At 41.1% G+C, this 24,593-nt stretch overlaps 1 protein-coding gene across 4 annotated transcripts in view; it reads right to left on the bottom strand.

Moving 5' to 3' along the window:
• The window catches only part of LOC120051072 (zinc finger CCHC domain-containing protein 2-like), a 60,218-nt gene extending 38,679 nt beyond the window's left edge, over positions 1-21,539 (bottom strand). For all 4 annotated transcript variants that reach the window (XM_038997698.1, XM_038997701.1, XM_038997700.1 and 1 more), the window contains exons 1-3: positions 20,583-21,539; positions 7,221-7,359; positions 6,959-7,029 (exon numbers count right to left, since the gene is read on the bottom strand). In XM_038997698.1, coding sequence (XP_038853626.1) covers positions 6,959-7,029; positions 7,221-7,359; positions 20,583-21,344 — 972 coding nt within the window. In that variant the 5' untranslated portion in view covers positions 21,345-21,539. The remainder of the gene's footprint in view (positions 1-6,958; positions 7,030-7,220; positions 7,360-20,582) is intronic.
• Between the last annotated feature and the right edge of the window lie 3,054 nt (positions 21,540-24,593).

Below are 24,593 nucleotides of genomic sequence, written 5' to 3'. Positions count from 1 at the left end.
CAACATTGCTTAGAATCAAGGGCAATAGTGACATCATTGAGGACCTTTAAGGTTGAAGTGACACATCCATAATCTGAGCAGGAACCAGGTTGCATACCAGATAGAATACTATAGACATCAAGAAAGCCAATCAGTTGATTATTGACAAGTTTTTCCAACACTTTTGTTAAACAGGGCAAAATAGAAATAGGCCAATAACAGTCAAGATCAGCTTGATCTCCCCCTTTAAATAAAGGACAACCCGTGGCTGTCCTGACCCAGATGGTTTTTGGGGTCAAGTTTCAGGAGCTCCTTTAGAACCTCGGACTCAGTGACTGCCTGCAGGGAGAAACTTTGTAGCGGGGCAGGGGAAAAAGAGGGAGAAGCATCGGGGACAGTTGCATTAGAAGTGGTGGGAGATGAGGAAATGTTGGACGGGCAAGGAGGCATGGCTGAGTCAAATAGGAATCCTGACTTAATGAAGTGGTGATTAACGAGCTTCTTGTCAGTAACAACCACATCATTAACTTTAAGGTACATGGGCAGCTGTGAGGAGGAGGGTTTTCCAGAACTTCTGGGGTTAGACCCACAGAAAGAGAACTGCTCCCTAAAGTAACTAACTTTGGCCATCCGGATAGCCTGAGTGCACTTATTTCTCATTTGCCTGAACGAGAGCCAGTCAGCCTGAGAATGCGCGTGCTGAGCCTTTCACCAAATGCAATTCTTGAGGTGGAGTAACTCTGCAAGATCACAGTTGAACCAGGTGCTGAACCTGTTTTTAATTCTCTTTTTTTTATGGGGTGTGTTTGTTAACAATCCCACTGAAAATATCAAAAGAGAAGGTCCAAGCGTCTTCCACAGAGGGGATCAAGCTGATTCTATACCATTTTACAGAAGCCAGTTCATGAAGGAAGGCTTGCTCATTAAAGTTTTTTAGCAAGCGTCTATGACAAATCAGGACAGGTCGTTTCACTGAGCAGCCATTACGAACACAGGCTGTAAAACAGTGATCACTAAGGTCATTACAGAAAATACCAGACTAATACCTAACAGGATTATTTGTGAGGATAACATCAAGAAGAGTAGTCTTTTCTGGGAGTTTGGAGTCATACCTTGCGGGATTGGTAATAATCTGAGAAAGATTTAGGGAGTCCCATTGCTTTAGGACTTGGTCAGGTGGTTTAAGCATGTCCCAATTTAGGTCACCTAGCAGGACAAATTCAGACTTAGTTTAAGGGGCCAGGAGAGAGCTTAGGGCAGGTAGGGTACAGGCAGGCCAGTGCTGATGGAGGACGATAGCATCCAGCAACAGTCAACAAAGAGCTATTTGAAACTTTAATACTTAAAACCAGCAAATCAAATTGTTTGGGGACAGACTTGGTGGAGACAACCGAGCACTGAAGGTGATCCTTGGTAAAGATTGCCACTCCCCCACCTTTGGAAGATCTGTCTTTCCGAAAAAAGATTAACACCAGAAGAGTTAACCAGTATTCAAAACACTCTTCCTTAACCATGTCTCAGTAATGACCAACCCAAACTTTCAATTGATCCATTTTAGGTAATACGCTTCTAGTGTTAACGTGCAGAAAACCCAGGCTTTTACGAGAGCGGAAATCAGTGAAGCAGATATCAGAGCACAAGTCAGAATTGGGGCTAGCAATAGTAGATGGGCCAGGGTGTACATGCAAATGTCCATGTATTATCAACAGTAATACAATCAAGGCACGGCATAGGACAGGGAGAGCTCTGCAGTGCTGATTTATGACATCTGAATGTGCATCAGATGGCAACAAGATCATATTGTACAGCAATTTCATCAGGTAACATGAATACAAAGCCGGCGAGAGGTGGTTAGAATGGGATGGAAGGCCAAAAGTCTGTGTAACCAATAGTCAGAGTCCCGAGTGTGGGAACAAACAGTCTGTGCCACGGTTGGGTAAAGAAAGTTCGTAGTCAACAAAGCATGCAGGAGTCGTGAGGCAAATAGCAAAATGCACAAGATTTTTTTTTTTTTTTTTTACATAATGACTTGGGGCTAGCCACTGTAAGATCAGAGTCACTCGCCCCAACAGTGCCTGTGTGCTGGAGGAGAGCGAAAGCTCGGGAGAGAGGGGTGGGGGAAGTGTAGTGGGGGTACCTGTACCAGACGGGGAGACAACCAGGGCAGACGGTGAACAGATCGCCAGGTGGAATCCAAGCAGCAGTGCAGCAGGCAACGGGAATAGGTGTCACACTCACTTGGGAGAAGCTTTTATTTCTGGAGGCAGATTTCTTGTAGAAAATGCCAGTGAATGGTCTCTGAACAGCAGGAGGGGGCTTCAAGGCCTCTGGATTTGGGTGGGGTAGCCTGCCATTTGTTAGGCTCAAGGGCTTTGACACCTCTCCCTTCACACGTCAGTGCTAATTGAAGTTGTATCTCTTTGTCCTAGCAAGCTTGGTAGCCTTAGCATTCAGCCCTTATAAAGTAAAATATATAAATGTATTTTTATTCTTGGCTTTTAAAAGTTTAGAAAATGCTTCAGACTAAGCATTACTCACTCAGTTCCTGGTTGGATGGTGTTTTCAGGTTTCTGTTTGTTTGCTGTATAGTTTGAGAATAATAATCATTGGGTATAGGAGGCATTCCAGGTAATTCCATCCAAAATCAGGTTGTAGGTTTGGAGTTTTGATTTGGAGTGAAGATTATGTTGTTTAGGGTAGCATACTGTACAGTATATGTCCCTGCCAAAAAATCCAAGTTTGTCTACTCTAAATCTATTTTTTATTTTATTTTTTTTAAACATGCTGAAAAATGTGGGAGATTATCTGCTCATGACCTCCCCCCTCTCTCCCTGGTGTAGAGTATGTATTGCTCTCTTTAAGTCACACTACAGGATGTTTACCCCAAGAGATCGCACTACTTTAAAATAAAATCTACACGGAGGAGGGTGAGAGAGTCGGAGGGGGAAAAGAGAAGAAAGTAAATATGTAAATAAAAAAAGGGATAGGAATTTCTTTCAATATTTCAGGAGGCGAAGGGAAGAGTTGGAGAAAATATTTCCTGTAACACCCCTTTCCCCTCCCCTCTCCTTCCTCAGTTCTTCTTTTTCCTGGAGTAGTGACCTCTATGGCCAATGCTTCTCGAATCATGCTGTCAAATGCCACTGGCACAGGACACGCTCACAGGAAACTCCACTGCACTGCACTGCACTGCCTGTTCCACAAGCAATGCAAGGTTCGATACTTCGACCAAAACAGTCGTATTTGCGACCGCTTGACTTGGCAATGCGACACAGAGTGATTTTTTTTTACCTGGACACGTTAGTTTTTGGTTCACAATTATCTTTTAAAAATTTTTCATTTCATGATTTATTCAAACAGTAATGTGCAATTGACCGAAAAATAAACCAACTTTCTGAAGAGGAAACAATGGCACGGGATTGCCCGGGATTGCCTAATACAGTCAGGTCCATAAATATTTGGACATTGACAAAGTTATTATTATTTTAGCTATCTAGCACAGCTACAAATTAGACAAAGATTAACTTGTACCAGAATGATGGGAAGAGAAGAGTATGGAGAAGGGAAGGAACCGCTCACCGTATTCTTATCAGCAGACTCAACAGCCTTGGTTTCTCTAACGACTGCTTCGCCTGGTTCACTAACTACTTCTCAGATAGAGTTCAGTATGTCAAATCGGAGGGCCTGTTGTCCGGACCTCTGGCAGTCTCTACGGGGGTGCCACAGGGTTCAATTCTCGGGCCGACTCTTTTCTCTGTATATATCAATGATGTCGCTCTTGCTGCGGGTGATTCTTTGACACCATTCTGTATACATCTGGCCCTTTTCTGGACACTGTGTTAACTAACCTCCAGACGAGCTTCAACGCCATACAACACTCCTTCCGTGGCCTCCAACTGCTCTTAAATGCTAGTAAAACGAAATGCATGCTCTTCAAATCAAATCAAGTTTATTTTATATAGCCCTTCGTACATCAGCTAATATCTCGAAGTGCTGTACAGAAACCCAGCCTAAAACCCCAAACAGTAAGCAATGCAGGTGTAGAAGCACGCTTATGACTTAGAATATGTGGACAACTATAAATACCTAGGTGTCTGGCTAGACTGTAAACTCTCCTTCCATGCTCACATTAAGCATCTCCAATCCAAAGTTAAATCTAGAATCTGCTTCCTATTTCGCAACAAAGCCTCCTTCACTCATGCTGCCAAACTTACTCTCGTAAAACGGACTATCCTACCGATCCTTGACTTCAGAGATGTAATTTACAAAATAGCCTCCAACACTCTACTCAGCAAATTGGATGCAGTCTATCACAGTGCCATCTGTTTTGTCACCAAAGCCCCATATACTACCCACCACTGTGACCTGTATGCTCTCGTTGGCTGGTCCTCACTACATATTCGTTGCCAAACACACTGGCTCCAGGTCATCTATAAGTCTTTGCTAGGTATAGCTCCGCCTTATCTCAGCTCACTGGTCAGCATAGCAACACCCACCCGTAGTACGCGCTCCAGCAGGTATATTTCACTGGTCATTCCCAAAGCCAACACCTCTTTTGGCCGCCTTTCCTTCCAGTTCTCTGCTGCTGCCAATGACTGGAACGAATTGCAATAATCACTGAAGTTGGAGACTTATCTCCCTCACTAACTAGCTGTCAGAGCAGCTTACCAATCGCTGCAGCTGTACACAGCCCATCTGTAAATAGCCCATCCAACCAACTACCTACCTCATCCCCATATTTGTTTTTCTGCTCTTTTGCACACCAGTATTTCTACTTGCACATCCTCGTCGGCACATATCACTCCAGTGTAAATTGCTAAATTGTAATTACTTCGCCACTATTGGTCTATTTATTGCCTTACCTCCTTACTTCATTTGCACACACTGTATACAGATTTTTCTATTGTGTTATTGACTGTACGTTTGTTTATCCCATGTGTAACTCTGTTGTTTTTGTCGCACTGCTTTGCTTTATCCTGGCCAGGTCGCAGTTGTAAATGAGAACTTGTTCTCAACTGGCCTACCTGGTTAAATAAAGGTGAAATAAAAAAATCTATTATCCGAAGCATACCACCTCCTCTGTGAAGAATGGTGGAGGTAGCGTTATGGCTTGGGCGTGTATGGCTGCCAATGGAACTACTTCACATTGTATTTATTGATGATGTGACTGCTGAAAAAAGCAGCAGAATGAATTCTGAAGTGGTTAGGGCTATTTTATCTCCTTTAGATTCAGCCAAATGCTTCAAAACTCGTTGGACGGCGCTTCACAGTGCAGATGGACAATGACCTGAAGCATACTGCTAAAGCAATGCAATACTTTTTAAGGAAAAGAAGTGGAATGTTCTGCAATGACCAAGTCAATCACCTGACTTGAATCCAACAAGCAGGAACTGAAGACAGCTGCAGTAAAGGCCTGGCAGAGCATCACTAGGGAAGAAACCCAGCATCTGGTGATGTCTATGGGTTCCAGACTTCAGGCAGTCATCGACTGCAAAGGATTTGTAACCAAGTATCAAAACTCACAATTTAATTTTTGATTGTTAGTTTGTCCAATTACTTTTGAGCCCCTAAAATTGGTGGTGGGGGGGGGGCTATGTTTCCTTTCAAATCCATTGTGGTGGCATACAGAACCAAAATTATGCAAATTGTGTGACTGTCCAAATACTTATGGACCTGACTGTATGTCTACCACTTTGTGTAGCTGTTAGCAATGCTAATGATAGCCTAACTGTCTTCAGGTCAATGGAAATGCAATTAAAAGTGAACTACAAAGTAGCCTATGCCTACCTGGCAGAATTACAGTGGTGGAAAAAGTACGTAATTGTCATACTTGAGTAAAAGTAAAGATACCTTAATAGAAAATGACTCAAGTAAAAGTCATCCAGTAAAATGTGTGTGAATTGGACCATTTTCTTGTCCTGCTAAGCATTCAAAATGAGTACTTTTGGGTGTCAGGGAAAATGTATGGAGTAAAAAGTACATTATTTTCTTTAGGAATGTAGTTCTTCAGGAAGTAAAAGGTGTCAAAAATATAAATAGTAAAGTAAAGTACAGATACCCCCAAAAAATACTAAAGTAGTACTTTAAAGTATTTTTACTTAAATGGATCAGACAATGTCGTTTTTATTGATCTGTTTGTCAGTGTTAGCAGAATAGGCTACCCTGTAATTTAGTCATATTAAAAAAGATTCTGCTAATGTCTCCAGTCATATAGTGTAGTAGAATTGAATGAAATGTGTTTATCAAAGGCCAAGAAACATATTTACATGCTCAAGCATGCACTGAAGTCTTTTTTGCAAACAGTGATTGAGTTATATTATTAGCCTAAATTACGACTATCCAATATACTCATCACATTAGGAAATCTTACAGAAGTCTGCAAATGCGGTGATCCTTTATTATAAAGGTGAATTTTTATTGCGAAAATTTGCTTCCCCAAACTTGAAACTCTCGCGCCAGCTATGGCTATAGAAACACTGCTAGTCAAACAACAGTCTGGCTGTTAAAGGGTACACCTGAATTAAAGGGTAACTACAGAAAACAAAATCTACATTTCTCAGGGTTTTTCCAGACCTCAAATTGTTCCCTGATGTGGTTTAAGCATTGTTGTAGACATAGATGAAAAAAATTAAACATTGGATATTCTATATATATTTTGTTTGTTGTGGTATCGTTTTCAAAAATGTTATCCTCTAGAGGATTTAGCAGAAAATAATACATGGTACTTTGAAATCTGCAATAAATACATTTTTCACTTTCTTTTCTTTGCTGTAAATCTATCCAAATCAACGTAAGAACACAAGGGCATTCCGTATGGAATGCAGGCACATTATGGGACACAGGCCAGGTCATTATCAATGATCATGTTTTTTTTTTTTTTTTTTAAATATGAGAAAATTGGTGCAACCAAATCACTGGTAGCATCAGTGGGACCAGTGGAAAAGGTAAGTTTAATACCCTGCAATGACTGAGAACATACCACAAAATTGTATTCCCTGTCTATCCTCCTCCGTGAGATCCCCTTCAACACGATCTTCTCTACATGCACGGCTGTGAGGAGAGAGGGAAGAGGATTAGCACATACTGTACAGTCTTATTGGAACTACTTGACAGTAATAATAGTTTAAATATATGGGGCTGTGCATACAGTTGTAATTTTCTTCCCAATTGACTGTGAGGGATTTGTAATACTGTGGGGGTCGGTGTGTGTGTATACACTTGTGTGTTTTTCACTGGCTTACCTTCCCTTTGGGCCCTTCTGCTGGGGGGTGTCTGGCTGGCGTGGCGAGCCTGTCCCTGTGCCTGGGTCCTCTCACCCAGACTGGCCTCGATGGTGACTGCTGCTGGGCCATGCTCCTCTGCTTTCTGGGCCTTGTTGTGCTGTCGGAACACAAAGGGGCTAGTGAGTAGAAAGCTTTCAACATCACAGCTGCACTCAGGCAATTAAAAGATGACATCCCACACAGCAAGGTCACCAAGATGAATCAAACTATCAAGCTCCCAGAACATCTGTCAGGTGTGAGCGAGCGGCTATCTGGTCGAATACTAAAATGTTGCCGCCTGTGCCATTGTTGCAGTGGTGCTTTTGTCCTTCAGGGACCCATGCCGTTGTTCATAAGTTGGTCTTTGAACACTTGCGTAGGGGATGAGACATACAGCAGCCAGCCCTCCACCACACACTCACACAGCTAGGGTTGCAAAGGGTTGGAAACTTTCCGGTATATTTCCGGAATTTTTCCATGGGAAGTTAAGCCCGGGAATTTGGGGAATTTTGCTTAAATTCATCAAGAAAAGTTAGCTTATAACAATGAACCTTTTTTTGTGGGATACACAAGGCAATTCTAGGTCTTGTGGCATATTTTGGTTAAACTATCCCCAATTCAATGGAATTGCAACCCTCTGCATGCACAGTGCATTCTTCCATCACATGTGCAGCTGATTCTCAAGATCTTGCACACTAATGAGATGCTATTGAGCCCACACCACTACACTGTCTGAGCCAAGGACTACATGCTTTCTGGTAAGTTTTGATTACAATACTGGGTGGGGTGAATATATTTTATGACATACATGATTTTTTGTTAACTAGTAAATAGTATCCTACAGCAAAGTGTGTTTAAATCATTTCTAACTTGTCAACAATTTCTGCTAGTTTTAGCTAGCTTGAGCCTGCTAACTGAGGAGTGTTAATTCACCTGTTTCCATACAGGTTTCATTTTAAAACATTTATCTTACAAAGGAGTTGTTTAATCTAACTGCTTAACTATTTATCTGTACATGGAATTGTATTATTATTATTTTTTTAATTAAAATGTTCTAATCTTTACAGGAAAATGCCACGGGCACTATCTGATGTGTGAAGACATTTCACTGCAGCTAACGTAGAAGGAAAAGCTGTGCACATTTTCAAATACTGTGCCAAATCATATGTGAAGAATGCAACAAAGATGCAGAATCATCTGGCTAAGTAAATAAAGTTCCCTCAGCGCTCACAACAAGCAACCTCTGACAAAAGTCCCTCTACTTCTACTCAAGGTGGAAATTATGAAACAGACACCTTATCGATAGCAACAGCTCATGGTTCTTCTGGAATCAGAAGTTTTTTTGACTCAATGGAGGAACGTAGTCAGAGAAATGCTGATGAATGTCTTGCTCGACCTGTATATGTAACTGGTTCACCTCTGATGCTCACAGGCAATGTGTATTGGAAGTGATTTCTGAATGTTCTTCGCCCAGCATACACCTCTCCAACCAGACATGCTTTATCTACTCATTTGCTGGATGCAGAGTTCAACAGAGTTCAACTGAAGGTCAAGCAAATCATAGAGAAAGCAGACTGTATTGCAATCATCTCTGATGGGTTGTCAAATGTTTGTGGGCAAAGAATAATTAAATACATAATCTCCACCCCTCAACCAGTATTCTACAAGAGCACAGACACAAGGGACAACAGACACACCGGTCTCTACATTGCAGATGAGCTGAAAGCAGTCATCAATGACCTTGGACCACAGCAGATATTTGCACTGGTGAAAGACAATGCTGCGAACATGAAGGCTGCTTGGTCTAAAGTGGAGGAGTCCTACCCTCACATCACACCCATTGGCTGTGCTGCTTCTGCATGAATCTGCTCCTCAAGGACATCATGGCACGGAAAACAATGGATACACTCTACAAGAGAGCCAAGGAAATGCTTAGGTATGTGAAGGGTCATCAAGTTATAGCAGCAATCTACCTCACCAAGAAAAGTGAGAAGAATAAGAGCACCACATTGAAGCTGCCCAGCAACACCCGTTGAGGTGGTGCTGTCATCATGTTTGACAGTCTCCTGGAGGGGAAGGAGTCTCTCCAAGAAATGGCCATATCACAGTCTGTCGAGAGGATCCTCCTGGATGATGTATTTTGGGAGAGAGTGGTAAGCAGCCTAAAACTCCTGAAACCTATAGCAGTAGCCATTGTACGGATTGATGGAGACAATGCCATCCTGTCTGATGTTCAGTCTCTGCTTGCAGATGTAAGAGAAGAAATCCGTACTGCCTTGCCCACTTCACTGTTGCTCCAAGCAGAGGAAACTACAGTTCTGAAATACATCAAAAAGCGTGAAGACTTCTAACTGAAACCCATACACGCCGCAGTGTACATGTTGGACCCTAAGTATGCTGGCAAGAGCATCCTGTCTGGTGCAGAGATCAACAAGGCCTATGGTGTCATCACTACCATGTCTCGCCACCTTGGCCTGGATGAGGGCAAGGTTCTTGGCAGTCTGGACGAAGTACACTTCCAAGCAAGGGCTTTGGGATGGAGATGCAATATGGCAGTCGTGCCAACATATCGCATCAGCCACTTGGTGGAAGGGACTTTGTGGATCTGAGGCTCTTTCCCCTGTTGCCTCCATCATCCTCCAAATCCCACCAACATCAGCCACCTCAGAGCACAACTGGTCCTTGTTTGGGAACAAACACACCAAAGCACGCAACAGGCTGACCAATACAAGGGTTGAAAAATTGGTGGCCATCCATTTTATGCTTTTTGAGCCTGACAACCAGCCATCCTCAACAAGGTTAGAAAGTGACAGTGAAGATGAGGCCTCAGAATCTGATGTTGAAGAGGTGGACATTGAGGAGGTCCAGGGAGAAGACATGGAAGCATGAGAGGAAGACAGCCTAGAAACTAAAGCTTTGGTTATCATTTTACAGATGTACGCTGAAAACATTTTTGGGAGATGCGATGGATCACTGGGGATCATTCAATATTCCCTTTCTTGTTGTTCAGTGAAATCATCCCATGTGAAGAGTCAACTCATTTAATTAAAAGTTCAATTCGTAAGTAAATAGTTTTTATATTTCTATTGGAAGGTTCTAATCATTTGCAATTATGTCTACTTATGATAAGGTAAAAGGTGTATGTTTCTGTCTCCATATGATATGGTAAATATATCCAATGCAAAAAACATCTACATTTAAATGGTATTAATATCAATTTGCATTTATTTCCATTAATTCCCATATATTCTCACGGAAAGTTTCCACCTCTGAATATTCCCCAAAATGAGCAACCCTAAACACAGCATTAATGTACTTCATTACATCCTTGATAGAATCAATTAGCATTTACATATTCATAATTGACAATGGGTTTTGCTGCATCAATTCCCAGAGATCTCTTTATGCACGCACACACGCCCTGCTTGCAGCCCATGAGAAGGGGTCAGGGCTTTGGTCCCTGGCTATCAGCTAGGAGGCAGAGCTGACAAACAGACTGACAGTTATGCCACCGCTGAAGGTCATGGGAGAACAGAACACAGTTCAGCCCTGGCATATCAACGCAACACAAGCCCCTCAGAGCCAGAGGAGAGAGAGGGGACAGATACAGTAGTGCTACTGGAGAACTGGTACTAGGGCTTATATGATAATAGCAAAAGCCTAGTCCTGTATGCTTCAAATATACCAGGGGAAAACCAACCATAGCATTCAATAGATGGATAGCATTGGTCCTATATCAGTGGCACTTGAATGATGCCAAACACAACACAACACCGCGACCACATCAGCGTCTGCTGGTTTGAAGTGTTTCCTCCCTCTTTACATTTGACATGGTCCAGGAACAACAACTGGCCTTACAAATGGGAGCTCTGATTTCATTTGGCATTAACTCGACATCTGCTGCTGCTGCGGTGGAGAGAGGTGATTCACCATGAGGTCATCAAGGGCTATTTCTGGAACGGGTTAGTCAGTGGACATCACTCTTTTTCATCCAACATGGTTCAGTGGAGATTGATGTAATGAACTGCATGTTGAACTGCAGAGGGAGTCTCTCTATGAGCCTGCTTACAGTTGGGGAAATCCACTTAAAATCTATCACTTTTTGACAGCACCCCTTTTGATATGAACAAAACTTTCCATAAATGTTTGCCCATTGTAGAAGTACTCAAAGTGACTTTTTGGACCAAGATGCCAAAACATTCAAGAGATAAAGGTGCTCAAAGTTGACCTATTTTGCATACGCCACCATAACATGAGATACCCATGTCTTCATCACTAGAAATTAAACGGTTGAGATTGATAACATTTAAAAGCTTCCAAACAAGGTTGTCAGACTATTTCATAATTCACGTTTAAGGTTAAAAAAAAGTATCTAAAAATGCATAAGCTCATATTTTTTCATATTCACCTACTTTACATCTGAGGTTTTTGTGTTGTGATCGCAATCGGTTGAGACAACATGCTCTTGAATACAGGGCGAGTGTCATGTTTTTGCTGATAAATGGACTAAAATGGGAATAAAATTGAAATTTCTACTTTCAAATGGTGCCACAAAGACGGTTGGAGGTCCACACCAGTGGAGGTTGGTGGGAGGAGCTATAGGAGGACGAGCTCATTGTAATGGCTTGCATGGAATCATTGGAACGGTTTCAAACAAACATATGGAAACCACGTCTGACTCGGTTCCATTAATGCCATACCAATGACCCCGTCCTCCTATAGCTCCTCCAACCAGCCTCCTCTGGACCACACATCAGAGAATGTTGAATTGAATGGGAATATCCGTGGTTTAAATTATACTGTCAACCCTCCATAGGAAACCTATTGAAATCATATAAATATAGATCATAGAATAGACATGATCATTTAAGTTCACATTCAACAGTGGGTGGACCGGCCACCATCTTTGTGGTAGTAATTAGAAGTAAAAATGTAAATTCAAGTTAAATGTCAATGGTGTACCAGCTAAATTACAGTGGTCTGGAGGGATAGGTCATTCTATTTCTATTATTAAAATGACACCCACCCTGTATTCAAGAGCATGTTGTCGCTCAACCAATGGCGGGCACACCACAAAAACCTCAGGTGATGTAAAGTAGGGTCTAAGCTACAACATGTGAATATGAAAAAAATATAATTGACGTGATAGATAATTGACGTTAAAAGGTAAAAAAAAAAAGGCTATTATTTATTTATTTTTGTTATAAAATAGTTTGACAACCCTGTTTGTAGGCTTTTAAATTATATCAAACTATTTATATTTTTCAATGATGAAGACATGGATGTCTCATGGTATGGTATGCTAAATGGGTCAACATTGAGCATCTCCTAAATGTATTGACATTCTGGTCCAAAAAGTCACTTTCTGACCACTTCTTCCCTGGGCAAAGATATATGGGAAGTTTTGTTGAAATCAAAACGGGACGCTGTAAAAAAAGTAAATTAATTCAAATGGATTTACTCAGTTAGAAAATAACCCAAGTATGTGAAGTAAGATTTTCGTCTCTTCGACATCAGATTTGCAACTTTTCTGTTACCACTATCCTCCCTGTCCTAAACATTGGACATAGCAACACATGTTGGAGATTCACCCTCATACCCAAGCAATTCCACCTGGTGTAGCCTAGGCAACAACAAAAAAAGGCCAGTACTTGAGCAAGTACCTCATTAGTAAAGTCCTAGGAATTGAGAGGTCCAATTGTGGTCACTCTAGGCTAAGAGTGACTGAACTCTCTTCTTTGCTGGTAAACTGCGGGGGTGGAGAGGGTGGATTGGGACAGTGTTTGCTATAACAACACATTTAAACCTCACGCCATTTCACTTGAGCGCGAGTAGCTGTTCTTCAGATCATAATTGCTGGCTATGAGAGTGTAAGTAAATCCGAGTTGTGAGGTTGCGTGCTGCTGGCTTCAACCTCTCTTTCTCCAAGTGGCTAAATATGACATCAGGCACACATAGAGATTTAACTATTTCAGTGGACAAGTGGGTCAACAACACTACAGTCAACATGGATGATTGCCCAACGCAGAACTGTATTAAAACTATACTAGAAACACAAGTGGAAATAGGACGTGACCACAGGTTGTCACAGAAGTGTTCAGTATATAGCCTATTCAAAGTACGGAGCAAATAAAATCATGGATGTGTCTGTTATTGATCCTTTTTCATAGCCTACACAGTGACAAGTACCACTCCAATACAAATATAGGCCTGCATCAGTATAAAGTCATAAGGAATTTGCTTTCACCTGGCCAAATAGCTTGTTTAAATCAGTAACGGCGAGTAGACAAGGAGAAGAGAGGACACCCTGTTAAGATGCAGCACCCCAAGAAGGAAATCCCTCTCTGTCAACAAACTGAGACCCTGGCTGGCCTCCCCGTATCCTATATTCTGCAGTCAGTCACCTAATGCTCAGTTGGTTTCAAGCCCTTGGCTTCCAGCATGGTTTTGAGCCCCACACTCGGACATAACTTCCTTCTCCCTGTAGAGTCGCCAGGCCTGCAGTGCAGTAGGCCACAGGGCCAAATACCTCGCACGCAGCACAGCACATAACTCTTTGTGAAATGCCCGTAAAGACGAGCAAGTGTATTTGGGGGGGTTGATTCCATGGTGGCCTTTTGTATAGGAAGAGATGACAACCAGTCCCCTGTAACACTATTAAATGCCTAGCGTAGGGCATAGCGGCTGTTATACAACGGTTGGGTCTAATCCTGAATGCTGATTGGTTAAAAGTGCATTCCAGCCAGTGTCTATTCCACAAGTATGTTCGAGCACTCTTGAGTGGGGATTTTCCACACCTAGTGAGAATTCTGGATATTTCCATGAAGATGTCACACACTCTAAAAGACCAAATGAGATGCGCAGCCTTACTTAGGGCCATCAATGGATGGACCAATTCATAAGCCACAAAGAAAATACTGTATTTCAAAAGGAAGAGTGCTTGTTAACCGTTGGTGCAAAAGCTGATTCATTTGAACAAATACTGCATCTTCCCCCATCTGTCAAATGTCAACCATTGAGAACTAGCCATACTCTTTCAGCCTATTGTAAGATATTGGGATATAATACTCATTATTGTGGGGGTGTTAGCCCCCCCAATAGTATGGCATTGGTTGAAGTTCAATTTTAAATTAAAATCTTCCACCATCATATCTAAGCCAATAAGACACCAATGTCAATGAAAATTCGCAAATCAACTTGGGGGTAAACACACTCTCCGCCTCGTCATGAGCCGTCCGGCTGATACAGAGAACCACGTACCATATTTTTAACAGGTTCGTTAGCATTGGGGAAAAACACAATTTCTTGCCTTGCCTAGCTCAATATCTAGTTGTTGGATAAGAACGAGCCTACAGCATCCACAAAGTGACCATTAGACTTGCCACCTTTCGTTCAGAATAAGTTTGTAGGAGCAACAGTTTGAATTAAACGTATCGCTCTCAAGTGCTCAAAAACGATTTGCTACCTTTTTGTAGAATTTATGACAATGCTAACATATTTTCAGTCGAATCTCAACGATTTCTAAAACCGGACCAAAGCACATGGGTTGCGCAGCAACAGAGAGTAGCTAGCTAACACCAGTCGGATGAGAGCTACAAGCAAAGGAAGCTAGCTATATTTTGCTATGGAAGGTTTTTCACATGGCTGAAGTCATCGGTGTAAACTGTTGGCCTTGACATGGTCGTGTCATCAAAGCACAAACAAATAAGTACAAATAAGATAGTGAATGTCTTTGGTTGCTATTGCCAGTTAGCTAGCCAACTAACATTAGAAAGCTAGCTACAAGCCAACAAGGCTGAAACATTAGCTGCATGGACAGATCGTGCACTGGCACAACTCAATGTTGACAATATCCCCCACATCCTTCCACAAAGCACAGCTAGCTAAGTAAAGTTCATAATCACCAACAAACTTTGGGAAACTGCTAATGTATAATACATGCAATGGGCATTGCTCATCTAACAATAACTTTAGCTAACATTACTCCATACATACTCTAGTCATGTTGAATATTTGTGTATTCTCCAGGAGCGAGATTGCTCGATTGTTTTGTTAACCTCTACGGGGTCAGTGTGCCCCCACGGGACAGTTGAGATAACGTGCGCTAATGTGATTAGCATTACATTGTAAGTAACAAGAACATTTCCCAGGACATAGACATGTCTTATATGGGCAGAAAGCTTAAATGTTTGTTGATCTAACTGCACAATTTACAGTAGCTATTACAGTATTGTTTGAGGAGAGTGCACAACAACAAAACTTTTATTATGGCAACTGGTTTGATACATTCACCTCTGAAGGTAAATCATGTACTTACATTCAGTAATCTTGCTCTGATTTGTCATCCTGAGGGTCCCAGAGACAAAATGTAGCATTCTCGCTAGGTGTTTGATAAAATCAATTTTTATATTCAAATGTAGGAACTGGGTATAATGGCCTATAATGGTGATATAATGGCCTTCTCTTGCATTTCAAAGACGAGTATGTTTTTTTGATAGAAGACGCATGTTTTTTCTTTGTATTATCTTTTACCAGCTCTAATGTGTTATATTCTCCAACATTGTTTTCACATTTCCACACACTTTAAAGTGTTTCATTTAAACTGATATCAAGAAAATGCATATCCTTGCTTCAGGTCCTTAGCTACAGGCTGTTAGATTTGGGTATGTCATTTTAGGTGACATACCCAAATCCTTAAAAGGTTTTTTCGCTTCCCCTCTGGAATATCAGATGTTAATATTAAATACATACTAATAACTACATTATTTATGTTGCCATTATTGTGTATTTTTACTTTACTTGTATTGCTGTGTTATCCTGTATTATAATATTGTATAATAATGTTGCATAATCACCTTCCGGTGTAAACACCATGGAAATTAAATATAAAAAACAAATGTTTTAAGTGAGAAGTATATACATTGGTCTGAAGCCTGAGCACCACAATGCCTACTCTACCCATGTTCTACCAAGGTTTTCCAGCCCACAGCTTTGACCTACTACAGTAGCTATGTTGGTCTATTGTACTTAAAACAATGAGTATGCAGGGTTCTAAGGATTCAAACATTCTCAAACAGCCTAATTCATACTCTTCAGTTGAATAAAGGACTTTACACTATCCTGTTCTTAAAATAATGTATGTATATCATCAGGCTGTATATATTTTCAGATATAGACCTATTGTAAATGTGTATTATTGTAGCGTCACCATCTTTATTGCAAATAGAACATCAAATACACACTACTTTAAACTACATATTCATTTGACAGAGGTAATAAACTGCCCAATTATCAGCCCAGCAATTGATAAAACAGGCCCATGTTCGCAAAACAAGTTTCTCTGAGCTTATGTCAATATTACACAGGTAAGCTAAGAGTTACAGATATCAGGACTGCAGACAAGCTCTATATGAGTGACTGTGTCCAACACACCACCACCTGGTGTTATGTTGGTCACCTACTAGAGGTCGAACGATTAAATCGGCATGGCCGATTAATTAGGGCCAATTTCAAGTTTTCATAACAATTGGTAATCTGCATTTTTGGACGCCGATTACATTGTACTCCACGAGGAGACTGCGTGGCAGGCTGACCACTTGTTACGCGAGTGCAGCAAGGAGCCACGGTAAGTTGCTAGCTAGCATTAAACTTATCTTATAAAAAACAATCAATCTTAACATAATTACTAGTTAACTACACATGGTTGATGATATTACTAGTTTATCTAGCTTGTCCTGCGTTGCATATAATCAATGCGGTGCATGTTAATTTGTGCATGTTAAAAAAAAGCACTGTCGTTGCACCAATGTGTACCTAACCATAAATATCAATGCCTTTCTTGAAATCAATACACAAGTATATTTTTTTTAAACCTGCATATTTCGTTAATATTGCCTGCTAACATGAATTTATTTTAACTAGTGAAATTGTGTCACTTCTCTTGCGTTCTGTGCAAGCAGCGTCAGGGTATATGCAGCAGTTTGGGCCACCTGGCTCATTGCAAACTGTGTGAAGACCATTTCTTACTAACAAAGACCGTAATTAATTTACCAGAATTTTACATAATTATGACATAACATTGAAGGTTGTGCAATGTAACAGCAATATTTAGACTTAGGGATGCCACCCGTTAGATAAAATACGGAACGGTTCCATATTTCACTGAAAGAATAAACGTCTTGTTTTCGAGATGATAGTTTCCGGATTCGACCATATTAATGACCTAAGGCTCGTATTTCTGTGTGTTATGCTATAATTAAGTCTATGATTTGATAGAGCAGTCTGACTGAGTGGTGGTAGGCACCAGCAGGCTCGTAAGCATTCATTCAAACAGCACTTTCGTGCGTTTTGCCAGCAGCTCTTCGCTGTGCTTCAAGCATTGAGCTGTTTATGACTTCAAGCCTATCAACTCCCGAGATTAGGCTGGTGTAACCGATGTGAAATGGCTAGCTTGTTAGTGGGGTGCGCGCTAATAGCATTTCAAACGTCACTCGCTCTGAGACTTGGAGTAGTTGTTCCCCTTGCTCTGCATGGGTAACGCTGCTTCGAGGGTGGCTGTTGTCGATGTGTTCCTGGTTTGAGTCCAGGTAGGGGTGAGGAGAGGGATGGAAGCTATACTGTTACACTGTCAATACTAAAGTGCCTATAAGATCATCCAATAGTCAAAGGTACATGAAATACAAATCGTATAGAGAGAAATAGTCCTATAATTCCTATAACAACTACAATCTAAAACTTCTTACCTGGGAATATTGAAGACTCATGTTAAAAGGAACCACCAGCTTTCATATGTTCTCATGTTCTGAGCAAGGAACTTAAACGTTAGCTTTTTTACATGGCACATATTGCACTTTTACTTTCTTCTCCAACACTTTGTTTTTGCATTATTTAAACCAAATTGAACATGTTGCATTATTTATTTGAGGCTAAATTGATTTTATTGATGTATTAAGTTAAAATAAGTGTTCATTCAGTATTGTTGTAATTGTCATTATTACAAATACATATTTTATTTATTTATTTTTAATCGGCCAATTAATCGGTATCGGCTTTTTTCCTGGTCCTCCAATAATCGGTATCGCCGTTGAAAAATCATAATCGGTCGACCTCTAGTCTCAACTGTATCAAAAAGTTATTTTCATTGCTAGCTATATAGCTAGCTAGCTGGACAGTTTCATACAGGTACCACTATAGCTTGCTTCGTTGCCATTGTTTGCAGGATGGCTCGTTGTGGGACGAAGCAATGTTAAGCCAGCTAGCTGAGCTGGACAGTTGTATTCTGATGTTAATATTGATTGCTGATGTGCTATGGCATGCATGACGATAATCTTTTTCATGTTTGCCAGTTTGTCATGTTTAAATAGCTAGCTACTGAAAACAGCCACTGTGGTGTGAATGTGAATCGATTAGCACGCTAACCAAACCCCATGTTACGTTAAAGGGACAACTGCTAAACTGAGAAGATCAGGCCTATGAAAGCCTATGAAAAGGCCATTATTGCTCCAAAGATATCATAACATGACCTAAACCAAAGTCCCTCAAAAGGATTTTATGATATAGGTCTAGATATTGTTTTTACCTAAGCCTTTGTGTTTTACGTTTCCTACTTGTAAGCTACTACCTTTAGCACTTGAAGTGAATAAAGTATTTTATTGTTGAAATATTAACCATTACCTCACTGCTTTAGCACATGGCCACATTTGCATGTGTTCCAATGTGAATTATTTAAGAGATGGGTGGATCTACGGCTTTAGAGATTGAGATGCTAAATGGGCGTAAACAAAGAACAGCACTGTAGCTGTTCAATGTGAAAGGTTACCTTTATTATACAACAATAGGCAATTTGATACTGTAAATGGTTTGCCTAATGGAGTAACTTGGTGGGATAATGTTCAGAGAATCCATTTTGGCAATTTGGTATAAGTATTCCTTTTCTAAATATGTTTCCCAAGTATTAATGTAGAGCAAGTGTGACAATCAAAGTAAAAATGTTCATGTCTTTTTTCCTAAACATTATATGTTTATCACATTTTAAAGCAGCATTACATCCCCATATTTCCTCCAACTACAATGTAAGATATGCCATTTGGAGCTCTGAGTCTGTACTTTTATCCAATGTAAAAAACACCATTTCAAAATTTGGAACAGAAGACTAAAAAGAGATGGTGGGTCACAAATGGGCTTTTTGGGGTGAAAAAAACAGACTGCTGCAACCTAATAGCTGATTAATGCTTGATCTGTCAATGCTGTCTGGAGGCTCTGTATGGAGAGTGTGAAGAAGCATCCAGAAGCTTGTGGAGGCCAAATCGAGGTCCGTACCAGATTGCTGTGCACCTCCCAAATTTTGTAACAATGCAGAGGGCTCCCAATAGATTTGATTTATTAGGACACCCATTAGCCGATGCCAATAGCTGCGCATTGACATGATTGGTTGAGGGTAGGTGGGGGCGGGAGGTCCTGTATAAACACAAACTCACTTCCTTGACAACTTCCTTGACAACAGCTCTGAGAAGCGCAAGTAAGTATGAACGCCCCGACTTCTACAGAGGCCGTATAGCAGTAAATACTGTACTGCCACTGCAGGTGCCAGATTGACCATGCAGAGCCTTTAACGCAGCAGACATAAAATAAACGGAACCTGGTCTGAGATTCAACCTGGAATTACCAGTTAGCCACTCTAGAATGGTTGTGGGAAATTGTGTTTCATAAGGAAAGTACGCGTATTCTCCCAATTTCATGAGGAAAGTATGCATATTTTTCCTGCCTTCTTGCCATTAAATAAAGTTGACGGGGAAATTGAAGCCTATGTAGAATGTTTAAGATACGAACCGGTCGAAGCTGTACTCCTAGTCAGAACCGTAGATATCACGTGATCTGGCTCAGGGGTTTCCCAAACTCGGCCATGCCCCCTCTCCCAAGTGCACATTTTGGTTTTTGGAGTAGAACTACTAGTACACAGCTGATTCAAATATCCTACTCATAATCGTGCTTTGATTATTTGAATCTGTGCTAAGGCAAACAAAAACGTGTACCCAGGTGGGCCCAAACTCTTTAGAGATGAAGTTAATTAACCACTCATTTTGCAACCAGCTAACGGTCGTCACTAGTTACTACAACCAGTCATAAGTATGGCTAAACCCCGCCTATTTCTAAAATGTATCTTTTTAAAATCAATTAAACCTAACCTTACCACACGACTTACCTTAAATTGAGACCAAAAAGCTCATTTTGTTTTAATTAATTTTTATGATAGCCTTTGTGGCTGTGTGGTAACTAGTGACAACCCCAGTTAACGTTATCTAACACACTAAATTTGTCAATCTAACTGCTAATCAATGTTACCTGGGCGTTTATTCTGCGCTGATTCTGCTGTCTCTCGTCCTCTATAGCAAGTTGAATTTTGTCCAGCTGTTCTATAACTTTTTCTCTTTGATGAAACGGGAACGCTGGATGCAAGGAGGCCATAGTAAAAAGCAGCGCCAACTGTTCCAAGGGTCCGATCACTGCCTCCATTGGAAGCCCGCAATTCTGTTCTGTTCTCCCGAACGCTTTCCCGTCCACACACGGAGAATGGAACGGGTGATGTTGAGAGTCCTTGAAGGGCGAAACAGAATAGCCATAGTTTTTGTATAACAAGGAGGAATCCACATGGCTCAATATCCGAAATAGTATTCCCGCACACTCCCTGCTGTCAGATCCCAGAAGAGACAAGCAGACCAGCAGTTTGGAGCGCACGACAGGGTCGATGACATCTGATAAAATGGCCAAATCATTCGGATTGTTGGCCCTTATCTCGACATCCCGTAGAACGTGGTTATCTTTCCGAGCCAGGTCTTCCAGACAGGAGCCCAGAAACCGGAGCTCAAGTGGCTGGCACATATGCAGCAGTCCGCACATAAACTCGATCCGCTTGGCAGGATTTAAATGCAAACCAAACCACTCGAAAACGGTCTCTTTATCCAATTGAGATGGATATCCTGGGTGTCTGGAGGAACCTTCGGGCTTGTCGGAGACCGATCTTGGAATATGGAGATCGGGCTGTTCCTCCGCCGTATCGTCTCCTCCTGCCTCCGCCGTTCTCATGGGCAGCTTCATTTTAAGCATTATCAGCTCGACTAGAAAGGCTTCAAGGCGTAAATTACCGGTAAATATTCATCCTTTGATCGTCTAAACGTTTTTTAAAGCAGAATCAACGGAAGCAAATAACATTTTCTGTGTTTTGTAATAATCACAGTGACTCGGCGACAAGCTGTAGTTTTCTCCACTGTAGACCGCACTCTGGTGACATGTCAATCATTCACAAACCCCTCCCCCTTTCCATAGAAGCGTTCTGGGTCCTAAAAAATGGTTGTTATACAAGTGTCATAACTTGAGTTTATCGTTGTAGTTTATTTATCTACAATCTAGGGTAGAACTCAATTTTGTAGAGAAAGTTACATTTTAGATATGTCATTTTGAATCTGTAGAATCGTATTAAATGGCAGGCCTATATTATTTGATAGGCTTCTATATGTGCAACTCATCATCATGAGTAATGTGTTTACGAAACTACAAAGGTTGTCTAAAAATGTTTTATCAATATCCCAATTTATTACAGTACACACGATAGTTTCATGTATCCACTCAAATGCTTGGGCCTAAAGCGAAGGTAAATATTATATATGTGTATTAAAATATATTATTTTCTCCTGATTTAGCTATTTAAGCATGGAAAGCATGTGTTGGTACCACTTTACATTACAGTGTGTTATTCCTATGGGCCTATCCCGAGATAAGCCTTCCTCTAGACAACACTGACCCTGAGTGGCTCAAAAATAACATTGCATAAGTAGTGCACATTGCATACCACCAAGCCCTGAACTATGTTCAATCGTTACCAGCAGTGTCTTAATCCTGTCCTTGGGGTCCCAAAGGGGTGCATTTTTTATTTTTTTGCCCTAGCCCTACACAGCTGATTCAAGTGATCATCTCATCATCAAGCCTTGATTATTGGGTGTATTGCTAATGTAAAAACAATAATGTGCACCCATTTGGGTTCCCAGGACCAGGATAAAAAAACAACAACACTGGTTTACAGTAGACCACTGTATGTGAAATATACTGAACAAAGACAAACGCAACATGTAACAATTTCAATGATTTTACTGAGTTTTACTGAGTCACAGAAATCAGTCAATTTAAAGAAATTCATTAGGCCCTAATCTTTGGATTTCACATGACTGGGCAGGGGCATAGCCAGTGGTAGAAAAGGTACCCAATTGTCATACTTGAGTAAAAGTAAAGATACCTTAACAGAAGATGACTCAAGTAAAAGTGAAAGTCATAAAATTATTTGAATTCAAATATACTTAAGTATCAAAAGTAAATGTAATTTCAAAAATATACTTAAGTATCAAAAGTCCTTATGTATGGCAAACCAGACGGCACAATTTTTCTTGTTTTTTAATTTACGGATAGTCAGGGGCACACTCCAACACTCAGACATAATTTACAAATGAAGCATTTGTGTTTAGTGAGTCTGCCAAATCAGAGGCAGTAGGGATGTTCTCTTGATAAGTGCATGCATTTGAAAATGTTCCTGTCCTGTTAAGAATAAAAAATGTAACGACTGCTTTTCTATGTCGGGGGGGGGGGGTACATTATTTTCTTTGGGAATGTAGTGGAGTAAAAGTTATTGTCAAAAATTTAAATAGTAAAGTACAGTTACCCTAAAAAAGTACTTTAAAGTATTTTTTCTTAAGTTCTCTACACCCGCTGGACATTCCTGCAGTCAGCATGTCAATTGCATGCTCCCTCAAAACTTGAGACAATTGTGGTGTTGTGTGACAAAACTGCACATTTTAGAGTGGCCTTTTATTGTCCCCAGCACAAGTGGCACCTGTGTAATGATCATGCTGTTTAATCAGATTCTTGATATGCCACACCTGTCAGGTGGATGGATTATCTTGACAAAATATACATTTCACTAACAGGTATGAAAACAAATGTGTGCACAGAATTTGAGAGAAACAAGCTTTTCGTGTGTATGGAACATTTCTGGGATCTTTTATTTCAGCTCATGAAATATGGGACCAACACTTTACGTGTTGTGTTTATATTTTTGTTCAGTATACAGTCGTGGCCAAAAGTTTTGAGAATGACACATATTAATTTTCACAAAGTCTGCTGCCTCAGTTTGTATGATGGCAATTTACATATACTCCAGAATGTTATGAAGAGTGATCAGATTAATTGCAAAGTCCCTCTTTGCCATGCAAATGAACTGAATCCCAAAAAAACATTTCCACTGCATTTCAGCCCTGCCACAAAAGGACCAACTGACATCATGTCAGTGATTCTCTCGTTAACACAGGTGTGAGTGTTGACGAGGACAAGGCTGGAGATCACTCTGTCATGCTGATTGAGTTCGAATAACAGACTGGAAGCTTCAAAAGGAGGGTGGTGTTTGGAATCATTGTTCTTCCTCTGTCAATCATGGTTACCTGCAAGGAAACATGTGCCGTCATCATTGCTTTGCACAAAAAGGGCTTCACAGGCAAGGATATTGCTGCCAGTAAGATTGCACCTAAGTCAACCATTTATCGGATCATCAAGAACTTCGAGGAGAGCGGTTCAATTGTTGTGAAGAAGGCTTCAGGGCGCCCAAGAAAGTCCAACAAGCGCCAGGACCGTCTCCTAAAGTTGATTCAGCTGCGGGATCGGGGCACCACCAGTACAGAGCTTGCTCAGGAATGGCAGCAGGCAGTTGTGAGTGCATCTTCACTCACAGTGAGGCAAAGACTTTTGGAGGATGGCTTGGTGTCAAGAAGGGCAGCAAAGAATCCACTTCTCTCCAGGAAAAACATCAGGGACAGACTGATATTCTGCAAAATGTACAGGGATTGGACTGCTGAGTACTGGGGTAAAGTCATTTTCTCTGATGAATCCCCTTTCCGATTGTTTGATGCAAACCCACAAATTCTGACAAACTCCAAGCATTGATTATGCAAGAATGGGCTGCCATCAGTCAGGATGTGGCCCAGAAGTTAATTGACAGCATGCCAGGGCGGATTGCAGAGGTCTTGAAAAAGAAGGGTCAACACTGGAAATATTGACTCTTTGCATCAACTTCATGTAATTGTCAATGAAAGCCTTTGACACTTATGAAGTGCTTATGTAACGGATGTGAAATGGCTAGCTAGTTAGCGGGTACGCGCTAGTAGCGTTTCAATCAGTTACGTCACTTACTCTGAAACCTATTAGTAGTGTTGCCCCTTCCTCTGCAAGGGCCGTGGCTTTTGTGGAGCGATGGGTAACGACGCTTCGTGGGTGACTGTTGTTGATGTGTGCAGAGGGTCCCTGGTTCGCGCCCGT

The sequence above is a fragment of the Salvelinus namaycush genome, chromosome 7, assembly GCF_016432855.1.
Source record: "Salvelinus namaycush isolate Seneca chromosome 7, SaNama_1.0, whole genome shotgun sequence".
Taxonomy (NCBI): domain Eukaryota; kingdom Metazoa; phylum Chordata; class Actinopteri; order Salmoniformes; family Salmonidae; genus Salvelinus; species Salvelinus namaycush.
This window is presented reverse-complemented; position numbering and strand designations above follow the sequence as displayed.